The sequence below is a fragment of the Cylas formicarius genome, unplaced genomic scaffold, assembly GCF_029955315.1.
Source record: "Cylas formicarius isolate icCylForm1 unplaced genomic scaffold, icCylForm1.1 PGA_scaffold_5__7_contigs__length_24384050, whole genome shotgun sequence".
NCBI lineage: Eukaryota > Metazoa > Arthropoda > Insecta > Coleoptera > Brentidae > Cylas > Cylas formicarius.
The window spans coordinates 6,025,763-6,038,493 of record NW_026844341.1 but is presented as its reverse complement, the minus strand read 5'-3'; the positions used below and the strand labels follow the sequence as shown (position 1 = coordinate 6,038,493).

The 12,731-nt window shown below is 34.8% G+C and overlaps 1 protein-coding gene across 1 annotated transcript; it reads right to left on the bottom strand.

Annotated features, from left to right (window-relative positions):
• Nucleotides 1-3,091: 3,091 nt before the first annotated feature.
• LOC132702400 (uncharacterized protein DDB_G0290685-like) lies at nt 3,092-6,409 on the bottom strand. The gene is made up of 2 exons (XM_060670993.1): nt 3,473-6,409; nt 3,092-3,416 (listed from the first exon to the last, which is right to left on the bottom strand). The coding sequence occupies exons 1-2, from the start codon at nt 6,339-6,341 to the stop codon at nt 3,304-3,306; spliced, it is 2,982 nt and encodes a 993-aa protein (XP_060526976.1). The 5' UTR covers nt 6,342-6,409; the 3' UTR covers nt 3,092-3,303.
• Nucleotides 6,410-12,731: the final 6,322 nt, after the last annotated feature.

The following is a 12,731-nucleotide window of genomic DNA, read 5'->3' as shown; positions in this document are numbered from 1 at the left end:
TTATTATAAATTATGAATGCCAAAACATTAGGACTATTTGATGTAAGTGTTACTGAATATCTGAGTTTCTTGAGAGCATATAAAGATTAGAGTTGCCTTTTACATAAGTGGCACAATTTAGTATGAACATACTAGGAAGTGTCAATAAAGAGTGTTGTGGAAATAGGTCTCGATATGAAAAATTCTTTGCTTTGCAAACATTAAAATTTTATCAGAGTAAAAATTTATTAAGAAGCAAATAAACAATACCGAAATATTGTGTGCGATATACATTATTAAAAATATGAGATGCTTCTCTGTCTATTTATCACTCAAATTGGAAATAAAAATGTAAAGAAGTTATGTATAAATGAAACAAACGAAACAATATTAATATTCCATAAAAAAAAAAGAAAACTGTGGACACATTACTAGGCACTGTGACTATAGAATGTGACAAACGGGCTGGGTCCGGGCCTGTATGCGATCGAAAATTCGGGAACGTTAAAGTTATCGCGCGACCTATTACAGCGAATCACGATTCAACAGAAAGAGAAAAAACCAATAGACATTAATCAATTTATTCGTAGTGTCGGATAAATTATAAATAAAGGATCAGTGAATTATCGAATGAAAGAAAAAAACGTAGTTATTTTCAATCTCCCCATCTGGACCAATGGAACCAGCTGAATATACTTCCTTATACTTCCTTTATCGTAAGCAGATTGTTCCTACCTTGGATAAACTGAAAAAGTAACTGTTGCGTCTAGGGTTTGTTCGGTTTTCTGTGGTGTTCCTATTCTGCGGCCTTGAGAGGTTAGAATATCGGAGTCGGACTCTCCGTCATGTTTTCGCGCGCTTATGTCTGAACCTCGTGACCCTGTTTAAATAAAGGACTTCTAGTGGAGTTTCTTTTATTAGAAAAACCATCCAATACTACAAGAACTAGAATATCAAACCAATGTTATTATTAGGTGTGTTACCCTCCATAAAGTTATTTGTAAAAAAGTGGTAACTAAATCGCACAGATTCCGCACAGATCTAATTACCATCAAGAATTTAAAACGTATAGAACCGAAAACAGATATCACTTACCTTGATGAAAAGTAGTACACACGATCCCAAAGATGAATTGATTTCGGTAAAAATTGTGAGAGAAAAGCACCCTCAGATAAAGTAAAACCAACACGACCTCTACATGGTGTAGGAGGTGGTTGGAAAAACGGATTGTAATTCATGCTGGAGAAGAGGGATTCATTCCAACCTTGCTTGTGCCTGCGTAGAAAATTAATCACTTGCTAGGACTAGCATGAAGGCACAAGTGCAAAAAGGGCAAGATCTAAAAAATATTCTGGATAACAATGCCATTGTAGTGGATAATTGACATTTATTTTAAATCTAATTACAATGAAGGTTTAGCTGAAGAGCATACATTCAACCACATAGAACATTTCGGATGTTAGTTAAAAAGTTACATATTGTTCAAATAATTAAGCAAAAATAAAATATGATAATGGATATTATACCCTACTTCCTTATTATATTTTATATATTAATATATATTATAATCAAAATAAATAAGAACTAAAAGTTCAGATTTTCACGAAATTATATATTATGACATGACAATTATTTCGACAACACCGTGTCTTTATCAAATGTAATATCTACAAACTACCTGCTACTATATATACAATAAATCGAAATGTCCAAAATTCCAAAAATCAGGTGTCTACAAACAGGTAGATCCTTCAAGAAACGCATTAACGAACATATCTCTCTCTCTCTTCAGTCGTTGTCCGTTTTCGGACGTCGTGACTCGTTCATGGATGTTGTGTAGTGACCCTTCGCCAGGCTTCTCTGTCCTCTACAGTACGCATCACTTGTGAGACCGACATTTGTGTGAGCTCCTTTATTTGATCTATATATCTCACTGGTGACCTTCCTCTTGCCCTTTTTCCATCAACCTTCCCCTGTATCATGAGTTTTTCCATACCGTCCTTTCGTATTACATGACCGAAGAATTTAAGCATACGTCGTTGTATTGTTGGTAATAATCTCTCATTTTCCCGTACTTTTAGTTCTCTTAAGATGGATGCGTTGGTGCGGTATGCTGTCCAGGGTATTCTCAGCATTCTTCGGTAGCATATCATTTCAAACGCCTCAATTCTTCTTCGAGATGCAGCATTTATGGTCCAGGATTCCGAGCCATACTCTGCAATGGGGAACACTAAAGATTTCACAAGTCTTGTTTTAGTTTCCTTGCGGATACGGTGGTCTTTCCAGATTTTAACCAGCCTTCCCAAAGCCTCCTTTGCCATCCCAATTCTTCTTTTAATCTCTTGTTCTGAACCACCTCTATTTGTTATCTTCGTGCCCAGATAAATAACCTCTTCTTTAACTTCTATGTCATGGACTTGCTGCAGTGGTAAAGGAACTGTTCCTGCCCGGTCTATTATCATCAGGTGGCATTTAGATCTATTTAGTCGCAGTCCGCACTCCAGGCTTACTTGCTCGATTCGTTGTAATAGTACACACATTTCTTGTTCGTTTTTAGCCACTGCGATAGTGTCGTCTGCGTACCGAAGGTTTGATATCTTTTTCCCTCCAATAGATACGCCACCCTTCCAGTTCCCCAACGCCTTCCTCATTATCCATTCTCCATAAATGTTGAAGAGTATGGGGGAGAGAATACATCCCTGCCTTACGCCTTTTCCGAACATATAAGAGCGTTTAAAAATAATAGTCTAGATTCTTCAGCCACAAAAAGTAGAAAATTAAATTTATTGGAAGCCATTGAGATTAACAAAATGAGACATTCAAATGTATTGCTTCACGATGTATTAGATTTAAATACTTCTCCTTTATTGAACTTAAATTCTCGCAACATTTATTAAGGTTTTATGGTCATCTTTCGGTATATGTAGTAGCAGTAAATATTACATTTGATAAAGACACGGTGTTGTTGAAACAATTGTCATTTCATAATATATAATTTCGTGAAAATCTGAACTTTTAGTTCTTATTTATTTTGATAAATGGATTTTCATCAAGTAAAAGCCACCTCAGTTCAATTATATTATAATCATCCGGAAAATTATAAGTGGGTAATTATTTACTTTACACAAGAAGGAATTAAATGATGTTGATGGTTGCGATGCAGAGTTCAATTGGTAAACGAGAAAGGAAAGGAAATATAATTTATTACAAAGTCAATAAGGCTAACAATAAATAAAATAAATAATAAGTTATAATTCAGATGACTATATTTTTAAAATTTGCTACTGTTTGTTGTTACGATTTAAATTTCACTAATTCTTTGAGTCAGACGCAAGTGCAAGTTGTTCCGTATTTACAATATCCACTGTTCTTTCCTGAATCCGTGCAGCTCTTCCTGCAAACCCAAGAGATACAGATCCTCTTTTCCGTTGCCACATCTAAAATAAAAAATTGAAAATGAAACCAATCAAGCATGGATAAATTTAAGCCTTACTTTCTAGAAAGTCAAACTTGGCTTGTTTAATTTCTTCGGATACTTTATTGTCCGAACTTTCGTCATTATTTGTCCGTTTCCTATTATTTTCCTTATTTGCACTTCTGTGATTTTCAGCTGAACTTTCATTTGAAAAATGTTCGCCGCTTTGATTGTTGTCGCTGTTTTTGTTGTTTCTATCTCTCTTATTTTTGTTGTTATCGTTTCTGTCTCTGTCATTGCGGTTCCTTTCTTTGGAGTTGTCATTATTTTTCTTATTATGCCTGTCTCGGTTGTTTCGGGAATTGTTTTTCTCTTCCGAATTATCTCTGGTTCGCTCCCTATTATTCCTATTTCTTTCCCTGCTATTTTCATTGTTACGCCTACCTTCCCGACTTTTATTATTTCTGTTATTCCTATTCCTGTTATTATTATTTTCTTTCAATTTTGATTGGTTTGCGTTTTCTTCGCTTTCATCTTCTTGCGTACCCGAGTTATCCTTTTCGTTGGATCGATCTTCTTCCTCAGTGTTATTAGATTCATTTTCATTACTTTTATTGTCCTCGTCGCTTTGTTCCTGGGTTCTCGAGTCATCATTTTCGCGAGTGTCTTCTTCGTAGGATCGATGTTCTTCCTCAGTGTTATTAGATTTATTTTCATTACTTCTGTTGTCCTCGTCGCTTTGTTCTTGGGTACCCGAGTCATCATTTTCGCGAATGTCTTCTTCGTTTGATCGATCTTTTTCTTCAGTGTTATTAGATTTGTTGTCTTTGCTGTCGTCTGACCTGTTTTCATCTTCATTCGTATCATTTTCGTTTGATCCGTCTTGTTCTCGGGTGTCATCGTCCTCCTCAGATTTATTTTCTTCACTGTCTCTTTCATTGGTATTGTCATCTTCTTCGCTTTCTTTACGATCGGAATCGTCTTCATGGGTGTCATTTGAATCGCCCTCGCCAGTTTCATTGTCGTCATCTTCTTTTGTCTCATTGGTGTTATCTTCATCTGACCCATTTTTCTCTACATTTTTATCGTCACTGCGTTCGTTGGACTCATCTTCGTCATTGCTATTCGTTTCAGTGTCTTTATTCCCATTTGAATTTCCCTGGCCGTTAGTTTCATTGTTTTCACCCGTTTTCTCATGCGAATCGGATTTGCTTGGCCCATTTCCATTTTGAATATTTTCATCACCATTTCCATCCACGCCATCGTTTTCTTCATTTTGTGGCTTATTTGGGTCACTATTCGCATTAGATGTATTTGTTTGGGTGTGGCTCTGTTTTTCAGGTTCATTTGCCACTTTCTCTGGTTTGCTCTCACTTTTCGATGTTTGTTCGTCATTTTGCGATTCATTTTGTTGCTCGTTTACCGCGTCGTTATATTTCTGGGTACTCCCGTCATGAACGTTGGAATTACTTTGCTTTCCTCCTTTGTCTTTGTCGTTTGCTGCATCATTGTCAATTTGGTTGCTATTTTCTCTTCCATTGTTGCTTTCCTCATGACCTTGATCAATTTGGGTGTTTTCTTCACGTGGATCGGAATTGCTTTCTACGTTCCCACTTGCCAAGTCATTTGAATCTCCATTCTCATCATTTTGTTGATTTTGTCCTCCATTATTCAACCCACCACTTACAACCGATTCATTTGTCTGACTTTGGTGTTGAGGATCGTTATTTTCCGTTTCTGGTCGATTAGGAACTTCACCATTTGATACCTGTCCGTCATTTTGTTGCTCTTTATTAACTTCTTCTTCGTGAGGATAAGAACTAGGTGGTGCTCCTCCTTGATTTTCATGATCACCGATACCCTCTTCCGGGTTGATTAAATTTTGCCCGTTTGCTACTGTATCCTCTTTCTCCGGTTGGTTCAAACCCTCACCTTTCGATGTTTGTCCATCATTTTCTGGTTCATTTTGTTGCTCGTTGTTTACAGCCTGGTTAGTTTTTTGGGTGCTTCCTTCATGAGTGTTAGAATTACTTTGCTTGCCTCCTTCGTATTGGTCGTTTGCTGCATCATTGCCTGTTTGGTGGTCATTTTCTCTTCCATTGTTGCCTTCCTCATGATCTTGATCAATTTGGGTGTTTTCTTCACGTGGATCGGAATTGCTTTCTGCTTTTCCACTTGACGAGGCACTATTTGGATCTCCATTCTCATCATTTTGTTGATTTTGCTCTCCATTATTCGACCCACCACTTACAACCGATTCATTTGTCTGACTTTGGTTATGAAATTCATTATATTCTTTCTCTGGTTCATTGGGAACTTCACCGTTTGATATTTGTCCGTCATTTCCTGATTCATTTTGTTGTTCGTTTTTAATTACTTCTTCGTGAGGTTTAGAACTAGGTGGTGCTCCTCCTTGATTTTCATGTTCACTATTACCTTCTTCTTGGTCATTTGCTATATTATTGCTTGTTTGGCCTGCGTTAACGTCTTCCTCATTACCTTGATCATTTTGAGTATTGGAACTGCCTCGGCTTGATTCAGTACCTTCGTGTGGTTGGTCGTTTGTCTGATTACTGGAGGTTTCAGATTGCTTATTCTCTTGACCACCACTTGATTCATTGTTGTTGGTCTCATTCTGTGCATTTGCAGCAGTTGTTTGGTTTTGCCAAGAGACCTCGTTGTTCTGCTGTTCGGTTCCTTGGGACGGTTCGAGAGATGCATTCTGTTGATTCTCACTCTCCCAACCACCTCCTCCGTCCAATTTTGGTACGTCAGTGGGCTCCTCCGTTGTTTCGGACTCCGTCGGTCCGTCATCAGTACACAGTTCTATCAGGTCGTCTTCGACTTCATCGGGCGGCAGTTCTTCAAAAGCCGGGACTTCCAGTAGGCGGGGTAATGCACAGCTAGCTGTTAAAATGGCGGCTAGCACTATCAATTCGAACTTCATCGCTTTGCAATACTTTCGTGAGTTAATCTGAAGCGGGTGATCTTACTGTCGGGTTTATATAATTGCGTGGAAGTGTGTTTATTCAGCTTAATGCCGTTGTTTTTAAACACGATAACGACACCAATTTAGTGAGTAATTTTTATATCAACACTGCCGAGCTGTTTGGTACCCGTTTACGAGAATCTTAGTACACGGAAGGATAACAATATTGTCACGTTTAAAGCGTTTTGGAAAACATTTTTGGTTACCTTTGGTAAGGGAAACTGGTTATGCAGATTTGTATGTTACGCATTCATTAATGCAATAATAATTTATTAATCATATACATACATAGTGGAGGCGGGTGTATTACAAAGAACAAAAAAAAGAAACATATTTTTTTTATTAAAGAAGAAAAGGGCAGTTGCAGATTTTGATTGCATTATAGGTTTAGGTTTATTTATTTAACCACAGTATACAAAATGTATGTGTAGCAAGTTAAAACAAAATAAACAAATACATATAACACAATATATGAATAAAAGTCACGAAACAAATGTGTAACAGTAGACAGTACTGTAAAAACTGTTTATTGTCAGTAGATTCTTGACAGCTCTCTTAAAATAATTGTTACCAAGGCGTTTTATATAACAAGGCAATTTATTGTATAAGTTCAGGTTTGAAGAATTTCTGTTGGATTTAAGACAGCGTAGGAATGAGTATCAGACTGAGCAGTAAAACTAGATTTATTAGAGCGAATCTCGATTAGTCTATTGTCTCCAATTTGTAACGAATAATCTCACGTATCGCTTTTATAGTTGGCTTTCCGGGTAAAAAAAAACCCCACTGTTCACTAGCAAAAAATATTATTTTTTTTTAAAGTGAAATCACTTCTGCATATTTAAATTGATGTGGGAAAGTGCTGGAGGCTAAACATAAATGTGTTAGACGCATGGAGAAGTCACAACATTCTGTAATTAATTGGCTCTTCATATTATGGCTTTTAAAATCGTAGTTCCAGATATATGAGGAAAATTCAAGAATTTATCAAAATAACTGTGATTGTTAATTAAATTTCGAAGGTCAATTGAGTTTAAGCCTGAAAAAAAGAGTCTATTATATCATCTGAAACGTTGGTAAAATATGAGTTAAAATCATCGCAGCCGATGTCACAACTTGAATTTAATGTATATCTATTTAGTTTAAAATTTATTAGTCTCGAAGAATCTTTGCCGTTTTTATTTAAGTTAAAAATAAAATTGTTGAATACAATTGATATATCAAAAAGAGAGAGAGATACAGGTTGTCCATCCTCCAGTTTCTCCAATATGTCATAAACAAATGCGCACACCGCTTTTATAGTTAACTTTTCGGGTAAAAAAAAGCACTGTTCATTAGCATGGAGCGATTTTTTTAAAAGTAGTCTAACAGCAACTCTTTCAGTATAATTTCACAAAATTTATGACTGAGCTCCGACATCTAGCTGTAGCATACTTGTTTCTACATCTGATGCAGCCTTTCATCGTGCTGTCTAGTCTAAATTCTTAAATTTTATTTGAAAAAATATATTTTGCTGCTACGGTAAATAGATTTCTTTAAGTTTTGATGTTAACCCAACGAAGTACGCATGAACTAATCAAAACTAACCCAATATCTCGTACACAAACTTTTTCTTAGTCTTTTTTTTTAGATACCATATTATGTAAAACATTTTTATATTATAAAAAACAGTGTAATTGTACTGGACAGGTAATGCTGCTTAGCATAGACATCAAATAAAAAAAATAGGGAATTCGTTGAATATGGGAGACAATGTTGAAACTACTGGAACTTCGAAATTTAATTGCATTTTACAGGAAATATTAAATATAAATCATCCAATATATATACTAGGGGACGTAGAAACTAATCTTAAATCTACTAATCTTATAACTAAAAAAAATGAAGAAGGATAGAATGAGAAAGAGAAAGAAAAGGATAAGACTTATCGGTACGCATAACCCGACGCCATTCGAAGTTGCTGAAGTATGGCCTGGAGACCATCATAATATAAATCGCAGTACGATGATAGTTTGTTGAAGGTAGCACACATATTGTAAATAGGGTTTTGAAAATGGATATTGGACCTGGGTAACTGCGGTAAGAAAGTTGATTGATGTCTCCATTCCAGCCGCGGCACATGAAAACGTAATTGTTCCAGAAGAAACGGACAATCGACTCCGTAATGAACTAACTTTTAGAGAAATGAAACAGATTGCAAGTCTCTGCGCAAGCTCAGGGGCAGTATAGCGAACCTTCTTAGTAGAAGATCGTGATCAACTCCCCTCTCAGGATAGGAACCGTACTCCCTGAACGTTAGATACTTTAGTAACCTTCTCTGCACACTCTCAATGGACTGAGTGTGGCAGTTATAAATTGGTGACCATATCAGCGAGCCATAGTCAAGCTTGGTCCTAACGTAACAGTTAAATAACAATTTAACAGTAGCTGAGCTACAAAAATGCCTGCAATTTCTTATTACGAATCCTAAAATTTGCATTGCACTGGAAACCATTTTTGTAATGTGAGGTACAAAAGAGAACGACTGGTCAAATAAAATCCCCAGATCCTTCACAGTAGCAAGTCTAGTCAGGACAATACCATCCATATTGTAATTAAAGACTATAGGAGTTTTTGTGCTGTGGTAAGAAACCACATTACACTTGCTGATGTTAAGATGCAATTTATTTTTGGTACACCATTGACTGACAATATTGATGTTGTCCTGGAGAGTCATGCAGTCCATGCCAGTTTCAATGCTCACGTATAGCTTTAGGTCATCCGCATAGGCAAGCTTGTTGCAGATGATCGAAGATACGAGATCATCTATAAATATATTGAAAAGCAGAGGTCCAAGGTTAGAACCTTGAGGCACGCCAGAAGTTGGAACAAAAGGAACTGATCTAAACCCCTCAATCTCAACAAACTGTCGACGATTCACCAAATAGGACCTCAACACTGTAATCAGCGAATCAGAGAAACCAAATTTATGGGATGCTTTTTCAATCAGTAAATGATGATCGATCTGGTCAAATGCTTTGTGGAAGTCAGTGTATATAACGTCAACTTGACCTTGCTTGTTCAGAGAGTGACAGACATACGAAGACAGGGAGCATAAGTTAGTGATACATGATCTTTTCGCATAAAAACCATGTTGTTGCGTGGATAGTTTATTTCTAATTTGAGCAAAAATAAATTTATTTAATATAATCTCCAATATTTTAGAAAAGTTGCACAAGATCGAAATAGGCCGGTAGTTTTCAACAGAGGGATCACCTTTTTTGAGAATAGGATAAACTTTGACATATTTCCAAGGCTCTGGATAAACACCCGCTTGAAGATGAACATATGCAGATGGTGGAACAGATTAAAGGCAATGTTTACTAGAAAAAAGCGGTTCTAAAATAAAAGTGTTCAGGGTGTCCGAAATAAATGAAGTATAAAAATTAAATAATAAATTAAATTAATTATTGACCAATTAAGATATTCTAAAATAATTCTAAAATACGGCAATCATTCATTCATTCATTTTTCCTCACCCTGTATTAATTTATATCTATAATAGATATAGACCCCCTTCCAGAACGAATCCATCTATAGGAAAAACTGTTAATTATTTTAAGGTCCGCAAATATCATTTTTGTCATAAAATTCAAGATTTGTCCAAAACTCTTAGACTTAGGTATACGAATATTATACATCAAATATATCTATAATCTCTCGAGGAATCCAAAAATTCTATTTTAAATTAGAAAACTGGCATTTACTCCAGATGAACGGAACACCCTGTATACATGAAAAATTAAAAATTACGAAATCATGTTTCTTAAGTTTGCGGGTAATAAAAGTTTATCAGGTGTTTAATTTTACTGCTAAAAAGTGTTAAATTGTATTGGACTCAACACTTGTTGCACATTAAGCGTATAAGTTTCTAATAGGGAATTTAAAATTTTTATTACGGATGCAATTAAATTTGAAGCCTCTCATATTAGCTAATCTAAAATACCCAGCAGAATGTCACTTTAAGACGTCAGTATTTTAATATTAATATTTGTTGCAAATTATAGTTTTTCTACGACCGTTAATTTTTGGGTATATTTTTGCAAAACAACAAGAATGTATTCACTGACATGATCGTCAAAATTCAAGCCGTGCGGTTAAATGTCCGAAGTGACTCAGAAACGTGGGACAAGAAACTCACGCAGTAAAGTGACGCTTCCCGCACGCTAGATCGGTGTATTTTACAGAAGGGAGTAGAAAAAATTATTTTCTTATTATACTATTTGTCCCAAAGGTGCTAAATGTATCAAAGTTGCATTTTTTAAAAGGAAAATCGGTTTTGGATTTTACGGTTAAAATAAGTGTGAGTTTCAGTTAGGTTTATGGGTTGTTAAAATAATTACGTAAGAAATATTTAACTTATGTAAGGTAAATTTGCAACAAAGTGTAAAAATAAACCATGTCCCGATTTTAAAAATCTTGTGCGGGGTGACTAAAAATTTATTCTAATCTAATAAGAATTTTAGATTCCTGAACTAAGCAGAAAATGTACCCTTCGAAATTATGGGTTTTAGTTAGTTTCTGAATAACAGTTTCACTGTATCTAGTTGCCTATAATATTTACAAATAATAATAACAATTTATTGGAGCAGTAAATTTGACTTTGGTTTTGCTGTAAAATCTGTTTATCGGGTAGTTTACGAAGTTAATATTTTCATACTGTTGTCTAAAAAACCAACTAAGCAACAACTAGGTAACAATACTGTGTATATTTTTCATTTTCAGAACTAAAAATCATATCATTGGGTTCTTCTCTTGGGTAAATCTTTATTTGGGAAATCGTAAATAGTAAAATATCTGCAATTTTTAACTACTATATTCAACAAAATTTATTTAATGGTAATAAAATGCTTCTTGGAATTAGAAAGAAAAAGTGTTAATTCCAAGGGCGTCAAGTTATAAAAAATCCACTACTTTTTTGTGTACTTAATACCTAAATATATTTTTTATTTTTTTTCCATTAAAAATCCAAGCAAAACTTTTAAATCTTGTGCACCATGCTAAAATAAATAAAAAGTTGGGTGACGTGTTTTTGCAAAAGGAAAAAGTGATTTAGGCACAATCGCAGAACAACAAGAATCATTGTTATTGAGGATTTGTTTGTGTCAATGTTTTGGGTCACATTTAGGCCCACGAAAATCCTCATGCTATAAAAGTCATGATTTTGAAGCAGTCTTAGATGAGTTTCCCGTTTATTAATAGAACAAAGAGGTGGTTCCAGTTACGCTACAGTTTACACTTTAATAGTTCGACTATGGCTGTACCACACTTGACCTGCGTGCTCTTCTGATTTAATCGCTTTAGTTTTTTTCGTATGGAGTACGAAGAAAACAAAGTTTATGAAGAGTCTGTGGAGGGTAAAGGAAAACAGTGGCGAACATTTTGCACACGTATTTCTTTTCCAATGCTAAATGCTGATGTTGAAAAGTGATATTTCCTATTACAAACAACTTGGACATTTATTGAAACGTAGTGTTACATTTTAGTAAATATGTTTTGTACTTGAATTTTTAGTTATTGTTTTCAGTAGTCCCGTTTTTATTAATAAAAAAACGCTTTACAAAAGAAATAGATAATGCAAACAAAGCATATTTTAAATAGCTTAATCTGAGAAAAAATTCTACATACTAACAAACAGTGGCATAAAATGAATTTTCATATAAATATCAATTAGGTTACCCTCTGCGACGCCACTGGAATTAACACTTTTATTCTAATTGCTTTAAAAGAAGTCGTCTATTACCGCAAATTAGCGCGCCTGGTAAAATCAAAATCGGGAAAAAAGGATTTTTGAATAAATAATAAAAAACGATTTTTTTATGAAAACTTTGACACCCTGTATCTGGAAAACGAATCGAGTTAGGCTATACGCTTTTATTCTAATTACGTTAAAAAAAAGTCCTTTATTATCGCAAATTAGCAAGACAAGTTTAATAAAAAAAAGGTTTTTGAATAATTATCAAAAAAACGACTTTTTGAAAACTTTGACAAGCTCTGTATGTCGAAAACAAATCAAATTAGGACATACACTTTTATTCTAATTTAATTAAAAAAGTCCTTTATTGCCGCGATTTAGTATGCCAAATTTAATGAAAATCAGAAAAAGAGGTTTTTGAATAAATAATAGAAAAACGATTTTAAATATTTTTATTTAAAATCGTAGGTAGAACGTGAAACTTTTGTGTCACCTTCTACCTCGAAAGCAAATCAAGTTATGACATATGTTTATGGTAAATAAGCCTTAAACGTTTAAGCCTGGGTCATCCTGTATATGTAATTAAAAAGTACATTGCCTGAAAGTTGAAAAATATG